Here is a 26380-nt window from a genome sequence, read left to right on the forward strand (position 1 = left end):
TGAGGGAGAGGGAGTTGTGGCTCAAAGCATGGGCAACCCAATCGCAGAGCCACCTGCTATTGCACACCCGTGGTTTGGAAGAGGTGGGCTCTGTGTGTGTATGTGGGTACATGTGCACAGGGTTGTCTGTCCACTATGGGGGGTTGCGGGCACACAAGGAGAGCCTGAGGTTTATGGTCAGGACCAGTTCAAGCTTCCCTCGCCTTAAAACTTCATCACATGGCTTAAGGTAAAATAGTTTTCTCTCTATCTGAGAATGCTAATGCTCAGGCATGGCTTTTGTGCAGAAATATTATTGGTCTCTTGTTATGTGCCTAGATCCTTGCTTATGTGGCCATGAAAAGCTTAGTGCTTGCTGTGACAGCATTTTTAACAGTGTGGTTTTAATTATACCCTTCCTGGGTTAGACTGACTTGTCAAAGAGGGATCTTTACTTGCTCAGCTGCTTATTGCTCTGTCTTGTACTCTTTGGCCACAAAACCCACACAATTTTCTACAGTGTTTCCATAGCTGGGGAGATGGGGAGAGTTATTTTTTATGAACTCTTGATTCTGTCTCTGTTTCTGCTTGTGCTAAATGTTTTTGTCCATAGGGTCAACAAGCTACAACTTTCTAAGTCTGAAGTAAGTTTCTAACCAAAACAAAGTTACATTGTTCAGGTAGACTTTTTTTGTTGTCCAGTAGTCCATCTTCATGCATTTTCTCCTTCATCCTCATCATGACCAAGTCTTAGACCTGTCATTAATACACAAAGCCCTATCTGTTGTCTTGTCAACCTCAAGTCTTACTTTTTTCAATTCTTTATATTGATGAATTTAGAAATGACTCTGCTTTCACATGTCGTGTAAGAGTTTGACTTTTTGCTAGATTAAAATTTAATAGATAACGTCTTGCCTTCATTAACTGAGCATCAGTAAACTGGCAATTAGATGAGATCAAGACTAGTTTTATCTAGAAGAACAAGGTCAAAGGATTTTTTAATTATTTTTGTGTGTGTGGTGGTAGTAGTGTTTTCCCAACATTTTCTGTTCTGATGGAGATTTTTCAGTATCATGTTCTTTTCAGACTATTACACGTTGGGTACCAGATGTAGTTTGGCAAGTGTTTGGAGTTGAAAATGGTGAAAAAGATCAGCTCTATTTTAGTGCTTTGAGTGGTAGTGGCAAGCTTGGTGTAGCATGAATCTCTGATCAGAATAATGATTCTATGCAACTGCACGTGCTATTTAGGAGAAGAGCAAGCTTCCGTGGTTTAAAACAGCCTCAGAGCTGCTTGTTTTTCAAGGTTTGTGCTTGGGCTTTTGGGGGCAGATCTGAGATTTGACTTCCCTGCTGAATGGGAAGGCCTCAGTGCTGATACAAATCCTGGAGATGATACTTTGAGTCGGGGCAAAAATGATTTCTGTGTGTAGGGTAGCCAAGTCTGTGCTACTTGGATAGGATGAGAAATGCGGGTTTTACAGCAACAGATGAGTGTGACTTTGTTTGCTGAACAAAGCTTTTAAGTTTAAGCTTTGAGGGGGCCTGCTGGGATTGCCTGAGAGGGTCAAGCTTAGAGTTGTCTTCACAAAGGTCCTGTGTCAGTTGACTGCACATTTCACACCTGTTAAAGTACTCAGCATTAGCTCAGTGAAGACTGTATTCGTAAAATGGAAGTGGAAACATCTTCAGCCATCGCAACCCATCTTTGAGGGTGTATTTTGTCCCCTCTTGGCTCCCTATACACATTCATTTATACATACTTTTTTCCAGGTAAGAAAATGGTACAGATGAACGCTGCTTCTGCTCCAGGGGTGGGGGCATACCTGGAATGAATCTTGAGTAGTGCCTCCGAAGAGCAGCAGTAACACTCACCTTTCAGCTTCCCCACAGAGAGCAGCGTTCCTCATGGTAACGCTGGGACAGCTGAAGGCAACAGGAACGGAGATGTGCAGGTGCATATGTGGACATACTTGTGTTTGCTCTTGTACTCTCAGGTGAAGGTCTCAAGAAACTTCCCAGGTTAGCTTGTGTCTTACTCTGAGCTCCCCAAGCCTTTCCATGTGCATAATTTTTGTTCCAGCTTCATCTCTCCCAGCTCACAATCTGTCTGTCATGACTCACACACTCTCTGGCTTTGATTTAGACTCCATCTGCTTTCTCAGCCAGTCAGATCCCAGTTCTTCTGTAATACACTGTAGGAGAAGTGTGGGACTGGAGTAGAACATTTATCTGTATTCAGGAGAGAGGAGGGGGAGGTGTACTGACTCCTGCCTCAAAATTTCTCCTTGTCTCATCTGTCTCAGGGCAAGCATTTTGCTAAGCTGCAAAACATAAGTCTTGTACTTGGTAGTACAATAAGGCAGGGGCTGACCTGCAGATATTTGTCCTTCTTGAGGGTGTGTGTATCCTCAGATCAGATTTGGTCTCAGGGAGTTGCCACTCACCACACATTTATGTGTTTTTAAAAGGAATGTCCTTTCTCTTGCACTTAAAGGACTACCACCGTTCCCTGAGAAAATATAGCAGTTGTTTTGCCCCTTCTCTGTAGGCAGGGGAAGGTGACACAAAGGTAGGAGGGAGGCTGTGTGCTAATGCCTGGCAGCTAGAAATGTGCCACAACCCTCTGGTGGAGGCAAGCAGCTGGTGTGTGCAAGAGACTTGCTCTCAGATCACCACTGTCTTCTCACAAGGACAGCGTGACTGTCAGAGGAGATCATTTAGCCAGGGAAAGGCTGTTCCCAGTTAGCTTATAGAGGGGGATCATGTGTCAAACACAAGACGGAGCTGGTGGGCTCTAAATTCCGGACAGCAAAAATGAATCTCTCCCTCATTAAGGATCTATCTGGGGAGATTTCCCTCTACTATAAGCTTGTCCCAGACTCTCCCACCCATGACCATCATCAGAGACAAACTGGTGCAAGGTCAATCCTTGGAATTAAAGCAAAGAGGGAATTTTCCTAGAGAGACTAGGTTAGAAGTAATGGTGTTTTTCACTTGCTCCTGAGACAGCTTATGAAAAATTGCCCATTAAGGTGAAACTGGTCACTCTGAGTTAGGTGATGCTTTGCTAATATCAGGAAAGGAGATGTGGCCCAACTTCGGGGAGAATACCCTCCAAGAACATATTCTCAGAGCCTAAATTTCCTCTCTGTTGCTGGTAAGTGGAAACACATCCAATAGGCTGCTTGGGACTTCAGCTAAGTACCAGGACACACCAGAAATGTGATAGTAAGAAATGTTGAATGTTAAGAGGAAAGCCACAGAATACACAGAATTTGATTTTGCCTATTTACTGAGAAAACCTCACAAGGACAGTGAGTTAAACAAAGCAGCATCTTATCTTTGGATGCTGAGGTTTTGCATGCATGACAAGACATCTTTTTGCAAGATAGAGATCAAGATCTGCTCCAGATTTAGAACTGGAATAGAGGAGGATGCTGCAGACAAGGGTTGAGGTCTTTACTGTTAGTCACAACGGAGACAAGCTGGAAAAAGTGAGAGCTGGAATTCCAGCTATGCAGAAATATGTGGAAAGGAGGCAGGGTAGAATTACCAGGAAAGAGAGGAGGAATTTTCGGAGATAAACCTGTTTTCACGGTGTAGATCATGTGGCTACTCTGCTGTAGTTCCCGTCAGCCTGCTAACATTCCATAATTCTTTTAGTTCTTACATTTTAAGACTGTAACTTTGTAAAAATGGTGATTCAGAGAGACAGACACAGGTATTTGAAATACAGGTGCACACATGCTGTTTTACTTCTCTTCTTCCAACACTGAGGATGCCCCCACTTAAGATTTTCCCATTCTATTGAAAAATTCCAGACATGATGGGAAAACAAAGAGGCTTTCCTCCCTTCCAGTGCTTTTCTTAGAGCCCTGGCTGAATTCAAGACATTAGACACAGACTAAATATTTTCCTCCTATCTATTTTTAGGGCATGGCTCAGCTAAAGGACAGAGGAGAAGCTCCTAACTGCACACCCACCCAAGAAAATCCCAGAGTAAAAATTAAGAAAGAGGAAAAATGTTCTACATGGGAATGTTGGGGGGATGCAAGATAAGAGCTAGAGAAAAGAAACTGTGGCAACATGGACAGGATTGCAGTCAGAAGCAGCAATATGCTCCTAGGCTGGAGGTTTGGCTGTGTTTACACTGGTATGTGCAGCCAGCTGTGACACAGATGACACCAATTCCAAGATGACACCAATTGAGAATGAGAAAAGCTGCTCCTTCTCCACTTTCCACATGGCAGATTGAACCAGAGCATCCTGACTGTGCCCAGCAGTATTCATGTCGTGTTACAATTCTTTCTACCGTGTTATATAAACATGGCAGAAGCCTAAGTATGATGAGCCCACTCTTAACCACCTTGCAGTCCACATCTGACTTCTGCACACACCCATATAGTCCAACACTCTGTCCACACAAAGAAAGCAGCAGTAGAAAAGATCAGTCTGATGCCCCTTCTCCCAGCTGAATCAATCCTCTGTGGCGATTGCAAAGAACATCCAAAAGCTTCTCTTTGAGGAGCAAACACAAGAAAACTGGCTCAACTGAAGAGTGTGAATGACTACTCCCCTCACACCAGCTATAAGGGGACATCCTCGTCCTCATCTTCATCCTCATCCAGGTCAGTGGAGCGTAGGCTTATGTCCTTGAGGATGTCTGAGATGTTTTCAGCAACTGGCCCTGTCAGCTCCATCTCTTCCAAGTCGGTATCAGTGGCAGAAGTGGAGGACAGGACTTTCCCCTCTTCATGCAAGTGTGAGTGATGGGGGGAGTGCATACCGGGAAGAAGCGGGCTCTCCATGCACAAGTCCGCTGCCTGCTGTGCTTCCACTGTGCAGTCGTCCTGCCGGCTCCACACCTGAGTGGCCTGAGTGGCCTTCTCACTGCTGATGGAAGTCCGGTTGGTATCACGGAAGCTGGCAAGTGGTGGGCGCAGGCGAACCCCAGAGCGTGTGGAGCCCTCTATTGCCCTCTGGAGCTACAAGAAGAAAAAAAGCTCAGCCCGCATGGATGAAAGGGAGGCTGACCCAGCCCTTCCCAGCAGAAGTTCATCTACTCTCCAGGGTAAAGGAATCACAAATAGAGTCACAGCTCTACCTCTGGGGCCATCTTTTGCACTGGTGGTGTAATTTTTCATTCCATGGTAAATGACAAATTCCATACCATTTTCAGAGACAGTAATAGCCACCAGTTAAGAGCCCTATGTTCGTGAAAAGGATGCACCATCTAACATCCCTGTAAACAATACCTGCTCCCTCCTCTGAAATACACTCAGCTATTCATCTACATGGCTTCCAAAGCATTGACTCAGAAGCTTTCAACACTGGACTGAAAATGTAGCAATTGCAGTTACATATATTCCCAGCTGGATCCTCCAGCACCTGTAGGTTACTGCATTGAACCAGGGAACATTTGCAGTTGATTAGAAAGAGATGGAAGGATCTGTACTTACCTCTTCCAATGCCAGCACTCCCCTCAGCTTCCCCATACTGGTGACATAGGCATGGCTGAGGCCCAGTAATGAGAATAATGTATGTGTCTATGAGCAAAACCACAAAAGACCATTTCAGGGACTTTGGATTAGTAGCATAATACTTTGTGCTACAACTAGGACTTGGGATGTAGAAACAGGAATCACAGAGGCACACAAGACTGCAGTTATCTCAGTGAGAAACTACCTTTTCCCTTCCCCTTTTGCAGCTAGCAAATACCACCCTTTGGTCCTTGTGCTATGCAGCCATAGTTGGGTGTGTGCTGATGATGGAGAGCACATTCTCAAGGTTACTCCTATCCTGTATCTGGCAAACACAGATTCACATGCAACATCCTGTTTATCTGGGGACTTATGCGGATCCTTTTTAATTTTGCTGCTGGAAATAAAACTATCATATAGGAATATGCAAAGCCAGAACCTACTTAGGTTATTTATTCCAGTGCCTTCCTTAACACCAGAAAATGTCTTTTTTTCTTGTTCCACAATATTTCCTGTCAAAACTAAAGTTTGTTGCTGCTTATCCAGCGCAGTGGAAACACTGAGAATAAGTTATTCCCTTTTTTGAAGCCTCCTCAAAAGGACAGATATCATGCTGCTATCAGTCATGACCGCTTTAGCCTAAACAGACCATGTTACTTTACAGTTCTTCATGGATCTCAGTGCTCTGTGGTCTGTTTCCAACCTCCAAGTTCTTTAAGCTGAGCTCTACCTGGACTTTACCTGTGGCCTTATATGAAGTCATTCTTCACAGCTGGTGTTTGCCTTTTTTTTAACATCACATGAGATACTGAATGTCATGTTCAAATGTAAACTAGGGAAAAATCTCATTTTGTCAGGAACAAGACATTTTACCCTAATGTAAAAAAAAATCAGCCTGGTTAAATACAATTTGATCTTGATCAGGTGTGATATTTTTGCCATTAACAGTAGCCTTACATGTAGCTCTAACTATACATACCTCACATAGTTTGATTATTCTTGCATTTTTTTGTGCATCCAAGTTAAGTTGACTTTTCTGTTATTTCAGAGCTTCTAATTTGCTCTTTTTTATGAGAGGTATGAAACTGTCCCCATTTCCAGTCTTTAATTATAACTTCTTGTAACACCTATATTCTTGAAGATAAGTACTAATGGCTTTCAGATTACTTCAGACAGTCCTTTAGAAAACACCAAATTCATCTTAAGTATATGCTAACCTGTTCTTATTTTGCTCAAGGCTGAGATCTTACCCCTTTGATAAGAATGATTAATTAATTCTGTGCATTTGCTGACTATTCATGTTAAATGAATATTGATAAAGACATGCACTGTGCACTCTGGCTTCAGTAGGCTGCTTTCCCTTTCCACTGAGTGAAAGCTCAGTCCTCTCTTACAATGATTGCTTTTATCCCCAGTCATCCTGTGCTAACTCTAGAAGTTGTATGATCAAGATTCCTTGTTCTACACCTAAATTAACGGCCTATGACATAGGGTGGTTTCAAGCAACATTTCTCAAGCACTGAGGCAGACTCTACACCCTGACAGAAACACCCTGAGAAATCCAGGACTAGTCCCTCCCGGGCTGCACACTGACAAAGCAGGGAGTAAGTCTCATTGTAATGCCCCCAGCAGCAAGGCATACAATGCTTCTGTTAATGTAGTGGCTGAAAAATCTTATGTGGTGTCCAAATCTATTTTAGTAAATGCACTTAGACTTCTTATCATGTAGCCTTTCATTCCGCAGGAGATTGGAGGTATGCACAGAAGCTTATAGGAACAAAGTGACTTCTGTAGCTGGATATGGAAGTAGCAGGTGATAGTAGTTGAAGGTGAAGACAAGGAGAAGAAATAAGTCATAGACCAGAATCACAATGATAGGGTGGAGAGAAACAGTGTATGCCTCAGGGAGACATCCATACCCACCTTATGCAGGGAAGTTCTCTCCACCAGTTGGAAAGGGGAAGGGTCTATGCGGCAGCTGTCAAAGCACACATTCTTGTTCAGTTCCTCCTGTTCCCAAGCATCTATCTGATACAGGAAAGAAGAGGAATCTCCTACAGTAATCAGCAGCGTTGCTGTCTTGTGTACCCAAACTACTCCCATTCTCCTGTTAATGCTTCTTCCTTCCTATGTAGATCATTCCTCTTGCCCATTATATCACACCCCTCAGGTTTCCCATCCCTTCCTTGCCAGATGTCAAGTCCCTGTGGAAACACAGCAATCCCAATTCTTCAGAGGTTTTCTGAGAAGGTGAGGTTTTGCTCCTTCCTGCTTAAGGAAGAAGTGAACATCTTAGCTTTCTCTTCTGAGTGCATCTTCCCCTTAACACTGCAAGATGATTAATTGTTCCTTTGTGTAAGACAGGAACAACCCAGATCCAATGAAAGATCTAGGTGAGGGGAAAACTGTAGACGTCACTAGTCCAAAACCTTGCTTACAGTAGGGCTGGATTCAAAGCTAGATCAAATTAGTCACTTCTATCAGAACAATCACTTACTGGGTGAGAGCTGCCCATTGTGCAATTCTAAGAACAAAATGGCTTTAGCTATGGCTGTGGCAATCACTAAGGTTGCTGGAGTTCAGGAAGTATTGCAAGTGATAGGAAATGAGCAAAGAAGCACTTAATTAACCTCTCTCCTTTTCTGTACCCAGTCTTACCTCTTCTGGCCTCATTGTTTCAACAACTTCCACTGGCTCCTGTAGGAGAAAACACTGTTCAGGACAGACAAAGAACCCAGAGTTTCACAGAGTACAGAAAGGAAAAACATGCACAGTCTCCTCACACCATGTGCTCCCCTTTTTGTTCCAAATGGTGTATTACCGAGTGTTTCGATTTTCTTTATACACGTACATTACAAGGTGTACTCTGTACTTGCTGTGCTTCCTTTGCCAGTGAGGATCGACTATGGAGTGCTAGTGGACCAGTTCAGGTCCCTAAACATCTAGTACTGCTTTAGATGCTCCCAGATATCCCACATGGAGTCCAACCACGGCCCTAGAGTAGATGGGTCTCCCATAGGCTTTGTATGACATCCACCAACCCTGTGCAGGTTTATCAGGCTACCCAAGGACATCTATCATGGCACAAGGCAAAAGCATTTTTTTTTATCTCACCAAAATTCTTTGCCAAATAGGACAGAACTGCACTTTATTCCAGGTTAGCCAAAATAGCATAAGTTATTCACTGAGAAAAAAATGCTAACACTCAGTCATGATGGTAGCCTGTACACCTGAGCACAGATGGCTCTTTAGGAAAAGGCACACTCCTTTACATGAATCACATCATTTCTCCTTGGAGAGAGTTCCCCACTGATGTTGTCAGAGTTCAGGACCATAAGTGTGTCCATGCTTTGGCCAAGTGCTGAATGGCTCAAAGTAGCAGGTTCTACTACCATTGCATTCTCCTCCCTCCTCAGAGTACTACTAGGCTCTCTGTATCCCTAACCTGGATGGCACTCTCTGTTTCACGTGGACGGCTGTAATGGCACAAGAGCTGCTGGATCAGTTGCCTCAAACTCCTGAAATTGCCTGAAGAAGGAAAACACAGAGATAAGAGAGGAGAACAAATAAGAGACAAAAATACATAGCCCAATGCCCAACTCCTTGCCCAAGGCAGGTTTGGAAATAATACAAGGGACACAGCACATGGTATATGACAGAGCTCAGCCAGTCACAATCTAGCATTCAATTTGTAATTTGGTGTCTGGGACATGCTAGAATAAATATTCCAATGTGATATCTTTTCCTCAAGGAGAAGAAACAAATCATTACAAAGCAGCCCTTGCAGATAATATTTATAGACCAGTGTCCCTGAAGAAAAAAACCCCACCAACCAAACCAAGCAAACAGAAGCAAGACTACTGACACAGCAAGGATACAAGGGATAAACTGCTGTGATGAGAGGTTTCTGCAGTCCACAAAGGGAATGTGTTTTGGAGAATGAGTATGGAAAGGATAGGTGACAATGTGGAAATTACTTCAAAGACAAAACATATCAACAGCCTGAATGTGACAGGTACAAAGGAACCCGTGGGTTGTGGCAGCAGTGCAGTGGTGGGAATGAAAAACACTGCAGGATTATTCTCCCAGGCAGGACAGTCAGGAATGAGTGAAGAGGAGATAGGGTTTGGTGCTGTTGTGAAGTGAACAAGGCTGTGGAGGAAGGTTGGTCAGAAACAATGACAGCTGTGAACCAAACTAAAAATGATGGCAGAAGTAACTCCTGCTCTGCTTCCTTTTGTCACTCCTGGATCAACCAGCACCAGCTTCACGTAAAATGTCTCACACTCTCCTTGTTTTGATGTGATTCTTTCTTCTGCTTTGGTAAGGAAGGTGGGTGATTGTCCCACCACTCTACTGCCTTGGAAGCATAATGTGGATTTTCCTATGCCTTAGAGGTTTAGTCATACATGAATAATGTTAAGGAACCAGGGTATGCTACATGCTACATTATGTGCTTCAAAGAGCCAGAGCCCTGTCCTCTGTATTCATTCTCAAGATTGGGCTACACCTCTTGTGCTTACTCACCCTCTGAATATTTCAAGACATGTAAAGGAAAAAAACCCCACCATCCTGCATCAAATGTACATGATATATGAATCAGAAATGAGCTGTGAGGGTGGAGGAGGCACCACACAGACTCCAGAAAATGCCCAAGGATATAATATTGCAAAGGATGGAGTGGGGAGTGCTGACAGAGAGCAGCCTGAGTGAGTTTACTTTTGCCATGCTGTCTGAGGGACCACAAACAAAAACATATTTCCAGATATGTTGAGGTGATGCTGAAGTGCAGTAACAAAGAACCTTTAATACGGGAACAGCAGAGAAAGCTCCTTCTCTCAGTCTCTGAGAAAGCAGCAGCTTGCACAGGCACGTACACACAGCATGAAAGCTTCTACAAGCTGCCTAGGATGTGGCTGAGGCATGCCAGAAGTTACCTGGGAGTTGCTGTGGCTCTGAAGTTTCAGGCATTTGTTTAAGAGGACCTGTGGGGCCATTAGGCTCCTCTGGGTAACTGGGAGTGGGACTTGGGGGCCGAGGCAGCTGTTATGGAAAGGAAAGAAAATGAAGTCCACCCTGTGTCATTTCTTTCTCAGCCTCTCCAAACGCCTTACTGCTTCTTAAGCAGTCTCTGTGTTGTAGTCTCTTCACTTCTTTCCCTCACCTCTCCCTTCTCATCTGTATCCTCATCCTCATCAACATAAGCAAAAGATTCATGCTTCAGCTTTGGCAGGGTTGCCCATGGTCCCTTGCTGTGCCCATCATAGGGTGCTTCAGACAGCTTCTGCTGCATTTCTCTGTGGAGGAGCCGTCGCCGTTCTGGGCTTATATGTCTCTGGAGGAGGGCCTGCAGTTCAGATCGCTCTACAGACCCCAGCAGGATCATGGTCTCTGCATAACACAGAGCAGAGAAGCCATTAAGCCACTTAAAAGTTTTTTTCAACATCCCCTGCCATACACTGCCCTTTCCTCCAACTTCTTCAAAGTACTTGGACTTGTACTATCTAGACCTATACAAGAGTCATTGACCAGCCTTGCTAGTTGCTGCTAATACTCTGTGGGGCTGTGGGAAGCTCACCATTCCTGAGTTGTGCCACTCCTCAGCACCACATCAGAGGAAAGATCCCTCCCTGTTGCCACAGTTCAGTCCACAAACTTCCCACACACCTCCCTTACCTGCTATATCTGCTTCACTGCCCACACTCCAGCTTACCTGTCTGACCAGCTTGAACAGCCTTCTGTCATACATCATCCACAGTGGAAGATTTTTAGGATGATTTTTTATGTAGTGGGTCACACTGTCTCCTTCACATGTAAGTTGAAAGCTAGTTTTTATGGCTCTTTAACCTGAGACAGTCTTCAGGAAGGACCAGTTCCTCCACCTTGCTTACCTGGTGAGTCCACCAAAGGCAAAGTCTTAACAGTGGTGCTTTGGAGAAGAGTTTGCAAGTCTCGGTATTTACAGTTGGAAGAGACAAATTTCACATCCTGGACCATAATATCCTCAACAAAGATATTGTACTTGCTGTGAATTGATGGACAATAAAGGGAATAATTAGCATATTAAAAATGTCTAGCAGATAAATTCCTTAAAGAAATACATAAATGACCAATTCTTTAAAACATGTTCTCAATACAGTTGAGAACAGAATATACAGAAGAATAACCTTCTGTGAGAGTAACCGAAGAGGACTTTCCAACAGAATCAACACAGATTAACTGGATTTACATTGCAGTTGTATTTCACTTCATTACCCCTCAGGATAAAAATACACACATATATATACACCTATGTATAGATGTTTTATATATACATACCTATGTAAATTATTAAAGAGAGGAAGATGTGTATGAATAACTGAATTTTGTTTGAAGCAAAATATCCAAATAAAATTATTTTTCCGGAGAAAAAAATCCAAACCCCACTGAAATCAGAACAAAATGGAAATGAGACACCTGATTTTTAACTTTTTAGCTTGGTGCAGCGTGGTAATTTTAATACAAATTCATAACACTGCAAATTGTTCAAACCTGTGCTCCATTTCTGTGAACGAACTCTAATTCTACTCCACCACTTGGCTTTTTTTTAGTAGCTGCAGGCATGTTCTGCCTTTTTATTTTCTTTGTAGTACTATCCCCTTTTCACGACCTTTTATTCTCCCATGATCTCATTCTCTTCTCTATTTCTTTGCCACTCCCCACCTCCACCTCTGTTTTACTACTATACCTTATGTGATTCCAGCCCAGGTCTGGCAGGTAGGGCAACTTCTTCACCTGGATGATGCTATCATAGAGGCTGGGCTGCAGACTCTGGGCCACCATGTTGGCAAGAATGACAGCCACCATCATGGGGAGGATGTGAGAGATCTGACCTGTCAGCTCGAAGCAGATCACAGCAGTGGAGACAGTGTGGCTCACCGCTCCTGTCATTGCTGCTGCGCCTTTCCCAGGTAGGGTGGAAACGGAATAGAGAGAGACAACGGCTGTCATACAGAAACAGCATGTCTTGTCAACCAGGAAAGTCATGGGGATGGGACCAGGTGAAGTTAAAAAAAGGACACAGAGACTCACCAATGACTGCATACCCTCCAGGTAAGATCTGATAAACAATACCATCAAAGAGGATTCCATTGGGAAAAACTGATGCCATGATTTCCCCAATAAGACGCCCAAATGCAGCACCTGGAAAATACCACTGACCGTTACGGAATTAACATCTGAAGAACACCCAGTCTGTGCTATGCAATCACTTGAGTGTTTTCTAATGGAAACAAAATCAAAACTTAAATCAAAATGACATTGGGATCTAAAGAGTCTCAACATACAGAAGTTAGACTTCAAGAGGAGAGAAAGGTACTAAGATATGTAAATACAGTTGACCCCTCATTCTTTCACTCAGGCACACCAGGCACAGCAGTATTTGTGATTTCCTCCCAGGTAGGAGGAAACTCTTTCAGAATATATACAATGCCAGTCCAGATCACAGCTGAGGCCCTTCACATACTCATTCAGTGAATGCCCAAACACTTATGAAGGTCTTGTTCTGACCCCTGCTTACAACAGGGCTGATTTCAAAGCGAGATCTAGTCACCCTGGGCCTTGTCCAGACAGGCTTTAGCGATCTGCAAGGATGGAGGTTCTCCAGCCTTTCTGAGCACCTTAACCAAGGAAACATTTCTTTTTGTCTTATGTCCTATCAGAATTTTCCCTGTTGCAACTTGTGCCTTTACCTATTTTTTACTGTGTGTTTATATGAGGAGGCCACCATTAGATCCCCTCTTCCCTTCTCTTCTGAACAAGCCAAACTTCCTCGGGATCTCATTTGTTTTGTGCTCCAGCACCAACAATCTCAGTGGCCTCCACTAGAGTCATTGCACTTTGTCAAGATTTCTTGTATTGATGGACACAAAATGGCACAATATTCTGGAACCATGTCCAAAATGCTGAACGCAAGGGAATAACCAATTTCTTTGCTTTGTTGGCTAGGTGGCTAGGGTCTTCTTAATACAGCCTTGTTTGTGTTAGCCTTCATCACTGCAAGGATATGCTACTGACCCATGCTCAGTTGCTGCCTGCCAGAACCCAGAGGTCCATCGCACACAGCATTTCATTTAAGAACCGTGAGTACTTAGTGCTGAACTTCATGAGCTTGCATTCTTTAGCCTAATATAGCCTCTCTTCCTTAACTTTAGCATCATATTCTTCTCATTTTTTGATCTTGGAATTAAAACAAGTTAAAACCCAATAGACTCCATGTTACCATATTTCAGTCAGAAGAAATGATTAAGTGGTGGATTACACTGCAGGTACTAGTTTTGAGGTTCTCTCTTCTGCTTGGTCTTCAGGGGTGAAAGGTGCAACTACTACTAAGAGTAGGTTGAAAGTTTCTCTGTAGGTGAAGAGGCAGAGAAATTAGAAGGCGCTGGCTCAGCATGCCTCCCCACAATGTGGCTTTCCTCATGTAAAAGACAGGGATTTCTCCTTAACATTTGGATTTGGGTGGCGGGAAAATTACAAAAGCAGAGACTCAGCGGTTGGTATATGCACTATTAACTGAGCTTGTCATAGAAATCAAGTGATCAGCCCTCATCCACTAGAAGAAACCTGCCTGGGTACATTTGCAATGTCTCATCCTCTCCACCTGTCAGAACTATATGCAGCAACACAAAATTGAAACTCACCTAGGACAAAAACAGGCATGAAGCCTCCACAGGGGATTGGCATCGTGGTAGCAATGACAGCCATCAAGAACTGGAACAGAGGCAGAGGGTGCAGTTGTTACTGAGCAGCAATAGCATTTTCTGCAGCCCCACTCTACTGCCCGGTCTGTGAATCCATGAGGAGATGTTCTGAGGGATCCAGTGGTTCAGACGGAAAGCGAAGGGTAAAGGGGCTGAGGGGTATGAAGGGGAGCTGGAGGAACTCTGACAACACACCAGCACTGATGCAGAGGACCTCTGGTTGACTGCTGTGGTGGTAGGGAAGCTGAATCACCAATGAGATGGATGAATGACAGAAGTCTTTGGCCTTGGACCTCAGAAAGTGGAATTTCCCACTGCTCCAAACAGCTTAGCTTTTCATAGAGCAAAGCTGTCAAAATTTCACAGACTCAGAATGATTTCAGTGTGAAAGGAACTCTGGAGGTCTCTCCCCCAAATCCCTGCTCCCAGAAGGGCAAATTCCTAAGTTAGATAAGGTTTCTCAGGGCCTTATCCAGGTGACTTCTGAACATCTTGAAGGGTGATTTCCCAGATTTTCTGGGCATTTTTGCTACTACTGACCTACACTCAGAGAATTTTTTCCTGAAGTCCAACTGTCGTAAGTTTCCTTTATTCTAGCTTGTGTCCATTGCCTCTTGTCCTATCACTATGTTGGGCAAAATGATGAAATCCATATTGGTACTGCTAAGACCAAGTCAAATGACGACTTAGCCCAGCTCATATAGACTTCTTCTGGAGGCCACAGCCTAATACTAGAAAAACCTCAAAGGCCAATATGCTCAGACTTTCTCAGGCAGTATGACAAGAGAGTTCCACAGTTGAGGGAAACACAGAGAATGCTGCTGTTTTGAAAGCTTGTACTAGTAATTGTACTGGCAAGATGTCACTTGCTGCAGCAGTATCATCGACAGGAGAGAGACAACCACGGTCCAGCACAGCAATACTTTCAGGCATTTCAGAAACATTCTCCTCAAGGTGGACAAATCCTTCCTTTTTGAGGTCCACCTTTGAGACAGTGATGCCTCTCTAGACATTGTTGCAGCTGTAGACAGATGAGATACTCATCTGTAGAAGGTTAGTTTGGTGAGAAAATCTACTCAAGGTAACTTTTCCACTGTAACTCCCATTGGAAATGGAAAATGAAGGCAAGATATAGCCTACCATTTAGGAATGCACTCTACAAAGGTAATAAAGAGCCAAGAAAACAGTATTTCTCAGCCCAGGGTAGGGGAACATGCTGTGAGGATGCATTGGACCATCAACTTGATGCTGGCTGTTGCTCTTCCTTCCACAAGCTATTTGAATATTCCAAAGGAGAAGTTCCTGGCTTGCTGCAGAGGCCAGCAAGCTGCAGAAGTAGAGTACTGCTAACTAAGCTCTGTCTTTACAGTACCAAACCCAAGCCATACATACAGCTGAGAACCAGAACTATAGTGCACTGGAGAATCGGGCCAAGTCTTTGCCCAGAGTCGAAACAGCAGTTTCTTTTTTATATGATCTATCCCAGCTCTGAATATATACAGAATGGAGCAGTTGTCTAGTGAGCTGAGAAAGGTTTTACTTAATGGGACAAGGCCAATAAATCTAGTGTCTGAGGATATAGCCCTTCCAAAGCAGAACAGATGGACGCAGGATAGATATACCATGTAGTCCATCCCTCTTTCATTTAAGTAAATGAGACTTTATCTGCTTGGTACATACAATTAGAATTATCACAGAAGCAGAACTCCTTCACTGCCTGTCAGAAATTCAGTACAGTTTTTTTACTTTAGGTGGAATCAGCTGTGTCAATCAACCACTGGTGTCCATTCCTGATCTGCCAAAATGTCAACTGATAGTGCCAAGGTGGCCTCAGCTGATTTGCTCCTTTGCAACAACAAAAATCACCATTTCTATGATATTTTTACTATTTTATGATAAAGAAAGGTCTTTCTTGCTACTTGTATTTTGAACACTGGAGTATAATGTTTTCTTCTTTCAAATCTCTTCTCTTTGTGCTGTCATGTGTAAGTTACGCAGCTAATCTTTTCAGAGGCTGAACATTTGCAACTTCCACAGACCATGTCAGCTCAGAACATCTAACCTGCTGTTGCTTTCTAAGAAGCGAGCAAAACTGTTTTCAGCTGCATTTGTCCACCAAGTTACAGTACTGCTAACAAATCCTTGAGCCTAACACAACTATAGATTGTCCTTGCATAGAATCATAGAATAGTTAGGGTTGGAAAGGACCTTAAGATCATCTAGTTCCAACCCCCCTGCCATGAGCAGGGACACCACACACTAAACTATGTCGCCCAAGGCTCTTTCCAATCTGGCCTTGAACACTGCATGTTCTTCTCTGTCTTCTATCTAGAGCTGGGAATATCAGGTAGGCTGTATCAGACTTTATTTAGACCAAACATAAAATATCTGAGAGCTTTTTACTCAGTTGTTTATTTTTGTGGAACCTGAGAAATCTTTTCCTGATGGAATTGTCCCTGTCAACTGCAGTGGGTACCAAAGGTCACTCAACAGGATGCATGAGGAAGATGACCTAGGGAGCAGTGAAGGAGGTCACTAGTAAGGCCAGGAAACTATTCCCTAATAATTCTGGCAATCTAATTTAAGGTGGGCAAACATCACATCAAAAGATATAAGAAGCCACTGCAGTTGTAGTGCTCCATTCAGTACCCAGCAACTCCTCACTGGCAGTTCAAAACTACTGCACAACTAATCAAGAACATTCACTCTGAGTGGAGAAGGATTATGGTCAGCTGGGTTTCCTACCTTTATGAGGAAGAAGAGGAAGATGATGATGAAGACACTGACTTTAGGATGGATCCAGGCAGCAGACTTCCCCAGGATCTGAGGGTCCCCTGTGTATGTTGCCCAGGTATAGTTATCAAAGAGAGAGCTGATGGCTTCCCGTGGCATCAACTAAACAGCAAAAAACCAGGCATGAGCCATGAGATCAGATGAGATCTACCTCTGTTCCAAGAAAGTGGAGATTTTTACTTTGGTAATTCATGATTATAAGACTTAATTCACATTTTTTAATCTGGACAAGAGCAGTACTTTACCTGAACTGGTGAAAAGCATAACTACTTTTACACACGGGGTAACATCTTCCTTATTACTCTCTCAGGAAAATGGACCTTCTTCTAGTTTTATATGAAGGAGATAGCAGAGATCATGACTCTCAGAATATAGTCCCTCCTCAACCCAAACTCCTCCCATATCTTTCTTCCTTTTTCCATGACATAAAGTTGTTGGGACACAGGATAAGGGGAGACTGTTCCACAAAATTGCACAGAATTTCACATACACAACCCACTCTCACCTCTCCTGCCATGAATTGTCCAAATCCGGGAGGGAAGGTCATAGTTGCTATAAGGAAGGTTATAACCCCAGGGTATATGAGGCGGCTGAAAAGAACGAAACGTTTATTATAATATGACCTCATATTCTTTTCTTAAAGCACTATCACTCCAGGACTTTAAATTCTGCTTCTGTGAAAGCTCTCTGCCACATATGTATCAAATGCTTTGGAGTTCTGTTACTGGCAATTTAATGCCCTGCTCCACTGATCATCATTCATAGAGAGTTCAACTACCAGCAAAGCCATTTTCCCCATTATAATTAGTGTAATGGGAGGGATGGAGCGAGAGGGGGATGTACAAAATGCACAAACATGAATACATGGGTTATGGAGAGGGGATGTGTATTTACAGTGATGTATGGACCTACTGTCAAAAGTCAGCACCTCCTCCATTTGTCCTGATTATTCAAATCTTGCTTCTTCATCCCCATGCAGAACGGGGATGTCCTAATGTAGTTAAACATAGTTTTTTGTGATAGGTTTCTGCATGCATTCCCCATTGCATTAATTCTCACGAGAAAAACTGCTTTTCTTTCCATTGAATTGCTGACCATCATAATTTTGGGGAAGGTGCCCTTGGTGGCCAGTGGGTCTAGCTGTGCTGGGCCAGTGGGGCAGAGCTGAACAGCAGGCTGAAGCCACCTATGCCTTCCTACTGCTGTGTCCAATCCCAGGATGGGTTTCTGGGTACACCTAAATTTCATGGCCACTAGGACAACATAAGTTTAAGCTGCCTCCATGCGCTGGACTAATCCTGTCAGGTCTCCCCTGACAAATTACTGTGTTCCCTACAGGAAGTTCTGTCTGAGATGCTGTAATATTCAGGAAGACAAAATATAACCTTTAATTTCTTTTTGCCTAATACCTACAAAATTCTGAGAAGTTAGTAAAAAGTTTTTTTCAGGCTTTGCTCCACTTCTTTATTAACTTTGATGGCTTTGCTAATGCTTGTGGGTAATACTATTATAATGAAGAAAGACAAGTTTTCTTCCACATAATACACTGAGTTAGACTGAACTTCTTAACTAGTGGTTTTCTTCTGCTCAAATCTGCAACTTGCTAAGAAATGTAGGTCCAGCACACCTCTCATCTTAAAAAATTCTCATAGCATCAGCTTTCTTCTGTAAAGAAACTGAAGACATTTACAGTTCGACACCTTTTGTTGTTCAGGTTATAAGTTTGGAAGTTATAACTTAATTAGAGAGGGAAAAAAAGTATCTTCAATTGACCTGGAAAACCTTTATTGCTAAGATTTTTATGTTGTTTTCTATTTCTCTTCCATGCTGCAATTCACACCATTTGATTATTACCAGTTTCAGCTGTTGGCTTGTAAATATACAGTAACTGCAATGCTGCAGCACATTTTTACCTTTTTGCCTACATCTGGATTAAAAAAACAATTAAGATTTTAAAGACTTAGATTTCAGTTGTATTTAATTTTCTGAAAATAGAAATGTTGATTTTTTTTACAGATTCTTGAAAATAATCCAAACCAGGAGCAGCATAATCTTAAAGAGCACAAGCATTGATTTTCTAATTAAAAACATTTTCTGTCCAATGAATAGTTTCCCTTGTCCTCTTAATGAATATTACAAAGTCTCCCTTCTAAATCAAGAAGGTATTTAAAACAACTGGGGCTGATCAAAAGAAAATCCAGTACAGAACACATTCTCCTGATGTTTGCAGATATCCAAGTCTCATATAATTTCAGTTTCTCATATTTTCAGTATCTTACACTTGAAATTGTTCTACTAGCTTTCAGGAAGTATTTGTTACTGTCCAATACCAGTAGAGTATAAAAATCTGGTCCCTAAAGAGAGTATCTTCAAAGGCACTCACTATTTGGTGAGAAACTGGCTCAGAGCCGTATGACGCCGGATGCATAGGACCACTTGGCGATTGAGATAAACAAAAAATGCTCCAAGGAATCCAGAACATATCCTAAAGTGGAGAAAATGAAATAAAATCACACCAAGCCACAGATAATACACAAACCAAGAGAACAAGTTTAAGTGTTTTTCATCTTCTGCTGTTTATGAAGTCTTGTAGAAGTCACCTCCGACATCAACTCATTTGAAGACTTTGACTCATGGATGAAAAGGGAGAGATTATTTTGGACCTCTGTCACACACACTGCCGTTTTACCACATAAATTTTCTTTTTACTGGGGGGGGGGAATCTCATCTATAAAAATCTGTAACATAATCTATAGGAATAATCTATAAGAAAAGGACTGAGAGGTTTCAGTGGGGACTGACAAAGAGCAACTGGGCAAAGACCAGTGGTTTTGGAACTCAGACATCAGGTTGGAACAGGAAATAATAAAAATGAGGGAGTTTAACTCTGATTCATCAGAATTATACACCTACATCAAAGACTAAAAGTAGTAGCAATTCTTGTGCCTACAACAAAGTATGTCATCTCTACAATCCTAATTACTTAGGCCTGTGTTCCTGATCCTAATAAAGTCAAAAAAGGTACAGTTGCAATGCTGTGTATGTTAATGAGACCTGCAAGACCGCAGAATACTGAGGATAAATAGATAACATTTTCATTCTATTAATTTGTAAAATTAATAGAATTCTCCTTTCTTACATGTTATGTAGGCTTTTGCCAAATCTCATTCAAAGATTAATTTAGTTTACTTAAAAAGATGCATGTTGAAAAAAATCCTGCTTGATCATTTAAGAATTGCAATTGTAAAGGAATATGAGGGCATTAAAGAAGGTGGAGAACCACTAATACGTTTCTGATCTTGGATCCAGGTCTTGCAACTGAATGTGTTCACAACACCAGCACAGGTATTTGTTCTACAGCCCATTCCCTTCACTACTGCTCTGCAGTGATTTCCCTAGAGCCTCTCTCAAGCTCTAATTTCTTGGTGACTTTTCCTCACAGCAATTCCAAATTCAGTTTTTCTCTAGTATTTCCCAAATCTCTTCTCATTTTTCTTAAGTTCATTCTTTCATTTCGCCAAATTTCCTCCACAAATGAAACCAACTCAGATATCTCCATAAATAACAAAAAACTGACATTCAAATTAATCGTTGTTCTCATTGAATCCTACTATGGTTCAGCCACCCTTGCCACCATGTTGAGTGTTCCAACCTCTCTAGAAAAGGAAAACCATTCTGACCTTGTAAAAGGGAAACTTCCTGGTTAAATCTTCTGTCCTGTTTTTGACAAGTGAAAAGACCACACCTGTTTGGTCAGTTCATTTGGGGATGCCATCAAAACATTTAAAAGGCCATTCAGGAAATCTATACCCAGAACCTAGACCAAGTTAGACTTACTTTTTTTTCCAGAACTTAATTTCTGAAAAAGATGCATGGAAAGGAAATAACAAACAACTTGACAATACCCACATTTCCTTCCCTACCCATTGTGCCACATAGGCACCATTTTTGAAGGAGGAATCCCCATCAGCAGAGGCCTTATTTGTGACAATCAAACTGTCTGAAAGAGATGTATGTAACTGTTTTGCAAAAGAATTTCCACACAGCTCACATGATAACCTTTATAGGGCAAGGAGACAGATTCCTGGGCACTTACCCTATTACAGCAAATGCTGGCAGCTCTTGCAGATCAAAGGGGAAATCCGTGCGAAAGTTTGTTCTGAAGAGGGCTGTGATGGTATCTGTGAGAGAAATAAAGAGGTAAAGAAGGAAAGGGAATAATGAAGTGAGAAGTTAAATGGCATAAAAGCTAAGGGGAGGGACAAAGGAACTAGTTTGTACATGCTCCTGTGTGGTTTCATGACCACAATTCTATACAATTTACAGATTGGCAGACTGTTCTGATTTTAGTAGTGCCTGGTTTTGAGCACTTGCAACCCTAGCACTCTACATGGAATGGGTTTACTTTCGGGCAATGCATATGTATTTTTTAGATACAATCCCAGAAAATAAAACCTCTTCCCACTATATTCACTGACTCTGAAAGCTCTCTTTGCCAAGGCAGGCAGTGCTTGTGTATCTGGAGAAGCTGTGTCACTCAGTTGCGATTGCTTTCTAGAAAAAAACCCTCTGAAGTTATATCTGCAAAATATTTGACTGGTACTAAAAGAATGAAAGTCTTAGGAATCAGAGATGGAAAATATCAGCTAAGACCCATCTTCTCCAGCTCACTTCTGCTGGTAGTGTTACACTGCTAAAATGACTCAGATCTTGAAAACCATCCTGGAGGTACCTAGTTGTGTAGAAACAGTAAATATCTGTATGCCAAGAGGTAAAGAACAAATGTGCAATCTAGTGCAGAGTGGAAATGAGGATGGATATAAATTCCACCTTGCCCTGGATGAAGGAAATATCTGCACAATGAGGAAAGAAAAGAAGCAGTGAAAATCTAGCATTCTATGACAATTACAGCAGGTGTTAATTACTTGTTAATTGGTCAGACAGGACTAGGTTTAGAGCAATGATTTAATCACATCTCTGTGGGTTACATCACCTAAGATAGCTAGCTGTCTAACTGAATGCTACTATCCAAAATGGGAAGATCTCACTTCCTGCCTCTTCACACTGCTTCTTTCCTTCTGTGTTGTTCTCCCCTCCGCTGGGCCCACTCGGACACGTGTCAAAGCCTTCACTGAGTTCTTTCACCTCTTTAAAACCCACCAGAAAACCTGTCTGCTCTTTTCCTGGATTAGTCCTCTGCCAGGGAAGTGAGCTGAATGGAGGGTCCAACAAACACAGAGGTGGTACAAGGGATGGGTAGAAGAGCAGTCACAGAAGGAGATGGTGAAAAGCAGGATGTCTTCTTTTTGTGAAGTCAGCCCAAGAAAGGGATCATCTCAATTTAATTTTAGGAAACAGACAGTCCAAGCCACTAAATGGCAGTGCATTATGAAGTAGAGCAGAGCTCAAAGAGTTTTGCCACAAGGTGGTGAAGATAACCAGAGCAAAGGGGAACAGTCAGTGGATTTTTTAAAAACAAAACAGTAAAACCAGATTAAGGGGGACTGTACCTATTTAGGTTATTAAAAGGTCCCACATGAGGCTGTGGAACATCACGTAGAGGTCTACTGATCAAACACCAAAAGGGAAAACATTATAATGGATCAGAAGCTAGCCCAGAGAGAGAAAAAAACATGAGTTTATCATGTCAGACATGTAAGGATACGTGTCATAGTGCACATGTATCAGGAGTTTCTAATTGCTGTTTTCGGGCCCACGTGTTGAATGCATTTCTTCGGAGGTCAGTCTTGAAGCTGATTCTGTTTAACACCTTCACCAATGTCCTACATCGAACTCACTCATCAGTGACCATACCGAACCGAGGAGGGAAAGAAGGGGGTGGTTTTCACTTGAAGGGCTTTGCTCAGAGTGGTCTCTACAAACTGGAGGAGATGACCAGGAGGAACATCATAAATTTGACAAAGACCAATATTTAGTCCTGCACCTGGAATGGCAGGTGTACCAGTACAGCCTGGTGAACAGGAAAAGCTCTGCTATCATGCCAGTGGATCGTGGTGGATACAATGCATAATACGTGCCCTTGTGGCAATGAAAGCCAACCACACACTGAGCCACATCAGCTGAAGTCAGACCAGCCGGTTGAGGGGAGTGGTTATGGCACTGGTGAAGCCACATCTAGAAAACCCAATACAAATGAAAGTTATAAAACTGAAGACAGTCCAGTAGTAAGCCTCAAGGGGGTTCTAACAGCAGTCTCCCCTACCTCATGGGGAAGTTGTAAAGACATGGGGAAATAAAAAGAGGCAATGGGCACAACTTCCAACACAGGAATTTTGTTTACATATAATGAGCAAATGCTTCTTTTTGGTGAGATGGTTCAGCACTGGAACAGACGTCCACAGACACAGGGGAAAGTTGTCCGTGTTGTAAGCAGGAGTTCAGAGTAGAAAGCTCCAGGGGTCTCTTCCAAACTAAATCTTTCTATGATTCTATGGTTCAGAATTTTCTGGGGAAGGCAGCAAAATCTGCATGTGATCCTGAGCCCATTTACCCTAATTGGAAGCAGAGATGACTGTGTAAGAAAGGCAACTTTCTGTGTTGATGAATGCAAAGTAGTACAGTGTGGGAAGATTACTGATACATTAAAAAGGAATCTAATTTAACAGTAGCGTATCAAGAAAGAGAGTTGGATCAGCGTAGACAGCTCTAAGAAAATTGTCTTTCTAGCTTTTTCCTAACTGCAGCTGCTAGAAATGTGCAAAAGCTGCATAAAAATTGTACCATCATGTGAAGAGTATTGCATTGCAGTATTGTAATGCCTTCCAACAGACCATGCAATAGCCACACCTGCTTGAAACTGTGATCATTTTATTTCCAAAATGTTCTGGAACAAGATGGCAAATGCTTGCCTACGCAGAAGAGTTAGATCACATATTAGATATGAATTTGCAATAGTTTTCATGTTCCACATGGACATTACAGGTAGATGCACACAGTTCTCCACTTCCAAGCACAGTAACCTACCTACAAAGGCTTTCTTACTGGATGATAATAGTAGCCATACAGGAAACCAGCACAAAGACATCCAATTATCTACCAAGTGCATAACTTCTAGGTGTAAACAAGACATAAGAGATTGCAAAGACATCGGAGAGGGGGCCTAAGAAAAACCCTCACATAAACGAAGACTGCAAAGACTGGGCTTGTAACTTTCAGAAGAAAATGAGCAAGAAAAGGCATGAAAGATAAGTGAGAGCAGGCATGATAAAAGATCATAAAATAATGAAGAGCTAGCTAGACGAAAGTGTCTAGTTCCTTAATACAAGGACAAAAGGACTGGCAACAGAGACGAAGAAGATTCGAAACTATGAAAATGAATTATTTTACATAGGTTATAGGATCATGGAAGTTTTTAACCCAGACAGTCAATGAAGCAGAACGTAAGGAACCATTAATGTGAGTATTAAAGCTATCTGGAGGATTTTGAAGAAGGGACAGTAATTAAGATGTTTCAGGATTAAGCTAATTTCTAATGATTTGGGAAATCAGCAAGGGAGCTAGAGTAGATAAAGTGAAGGACAGAAGATTATTTCCTGTCATCTGCCTTCAAATTTCTTAGATTTTCTTCTGGAAAGAACAGGAAGATGTGTTTTTTGTGACAGACCTGATGCTTGAATACCCCTTAATATCAGGCAGTGTTTCACAAAGATGTAGTCACTTAGTACATTCAAGTAAAAAGTGTAGTCGCTTTCTATATTCAAGAGAATATTCAAACCAAATAATATTTTAGCACAAAAAAAATCCAACCCTGTGGGGTTAAGAGACCAAAGAGCAGTTTTAAGTAAGAGAACTGCCCAGATGGAGCTCAGATCAATAAAATACATACAAATGTAGTATTAAAACATAAAGAAATTATAAGCAAGGATTTTACAAAGAAATGGCAGCCTGCTGCATCAGCTGGAACTCCACTGACACAGTATCTGAAATGCTCTTCTGAACAAGCTTGTCCGTTGCTATTTCTGTCTGTACAAATGTTGCACTCACACTTTCCAGTTACTTGAGATGGTTATTTTTTCAGTCAGACCCTACCAATCCTATACCATGTTAATCACTTCATCACCTCCACTTGCTAGACTACTGGTTTTTATGCTTCTAGTTGAGAGATGACCACAGCAGATCTTGGCATTTCCAGCAGATTGCAGCAGCATACACTGTACTGTGCATTTCATCCTCTGTGGTGGACTACCTCACCCTTGACATTACACTGAATAGAAGCAAAAATCCCTCCTCAGAGGCTCTTTTACTTGCTGGGGACTCATATTCAGTCATATTTCAGTCATATCCCCAACACACACAGGAATAGGTTGGGTTATACAATTGGTAACGTAAGATACGTTCCCTTCTCTTTCCTTCTGTAGTGCTGAAAGTCACATGTCAGAAGTTTCAAACATTATACAAGGTTGTGGTTTTGAGGAGATGGACAATAATACATTAATAGAGCGACTTTTATACAGAGAGAACAGGAATGGCTCTTAGCTTACCTGCATCCTTGTTCCAAACAGCAAGGACTCGGAAAATGAAGGCACTAAAGGTAGCTGCAAAGAAACCTCTCCAATAATTGCGCACGGCAAAGTAAGTGGAAGTGACCTCAATGCTGAAAAGGACCCCTAAAAAGAGTCGGAAAAGGAGCAAAGTTAAAATCAGAAGTGTAATATTAGAAGCATGAGAAAGGCTTCTAAATAGTCCTCTAGAGCAGTGGTCTCCACACTTCTTTGCTGACCCACTCCTACCAGTAAAAGATTTTTGAGTACGTACTCCCCAGTATATGTATATTTATTTAAATATTATATTAATGTACTATTGTACTAATATATTATGTAAAATATAAAACATATACAAAAATAGAAATAGAAAAAAGGATGAGATAAAGATGATTTATTTTTAAATTGTTTTATTTATTAATGGAACAAAAAAACTTTTGTTATCACTAAAAATATTCTTTAGTTTTGAAAATCTTGGTTTAACACTTTGTAACACAGCAATTCAAAGGTCTGTTTCTATTTTCTGTTTAATTTGATACTTTGTCTTGATGGCTGTTGTAGCTGACAAACACATTTCTCACAGCATGAAAAGAAAGAAAGAAATGGCTGTGCTGACTTAATCATGACACCATTTTTTCAATTCCATCCACCAGTTACACAAAGATTGCTGTTGAAATTTGGATAGTAAATTTCCATCTTCCCTAATGTCAGTTGTTCTTGCAAACTGATCAGGAGGTGTTAAAGTTTTACATCTTTAACAAATGGGTTCAAAACTCACTGAAACTCTCAATTTGTTTGGCAACAAATTCATAAAGTTTATTTTGAAAAGCAGTTACTTTCTCACCCACTGTTACAATATCGCTTTCACCTTGAAGGGGTAGAAT

General features: G+C 41.9%; 1 protein-coding gene across 1 annotated transcript in view; it reads right to left on the bottom strand.

The window, feature by feature from the left end:
• Window positions 1–4567: 4567 nt before the first annotated feature.
• CLCN1 (chloride channel, voltage-sensitive 1) overlaps window positions 4568–26380 on the bottom strand; it is a 37779-nt gene continuing 15966 nt past the window's right edge. The window contains exons 8-24 of the mRNA XM_010012936.1: window positions 25497–25622; window positions 21092–21176; window positions 19379–19480; window positions 17501–17585; window positions 16948–17097; window positions 14143–14212; window positions 12533–12643; window positions 12189–12444; window positions 11353–11486; window positions 10626–10852; window positions 10399–10504; window positions 10265–10321; window positions 8907–8989; window positions 8120–8158; window positions 7385–7489; window positions 5441–5527; window positions 4568–4966 (exon numbers count right to left, since the gene is read on the bottom strand). Coding sequence (XP_010011238.1) covers window positions 4568–4966; window positions 5441–5527; window positions 7385–7489; window positions 8120–8158; window positions 8907–8989; window positions 10265–10321; window positions 10399–10504; window positions 10626–10852; window positions 11353–11486; window positions 12189–12444; window positions 12533–12643; window positions 14143–14212; window positions 16948–17097; window positions 17501–17585; window positions 19379–19480; window positions 21092–21176; window positions 25497–25622 — 2222 coding nt within the window. The remainder of the gene's footprint in view (window positions 4967–5440; window positions 5528–7384; window positions 7490–8119; window positions 8159–8906; window positions 8990–10264; window positions 10322–10398; window positions 10505–10625; window positions 10853–11352; window positions 11487–12188; window positions 12445–12532; window positions 12644–14142; window positions 14213–16947; window positions 17098–17500; window positions 17586–19378; window positions 19481–21091; window positions 21177–25496; window positions 25623–26380) is intronic.

The sequence above is a fragment of the Nestor notabilis genome, unplaced genomic scaffold (assembly GCF_000696875.1).
Source record: "Nestor notabilis isolate BGI_N333 unplaced genomic scaffold, ASM69687v1 scaffold11354, whole genome shotgun sequence".
Taxonomy (NCBI): Eukaryota; Metazoa; Chordata; class Aves; order Psittaciformes; family Psittacidae; genus Nestor; species Nestor notabilis.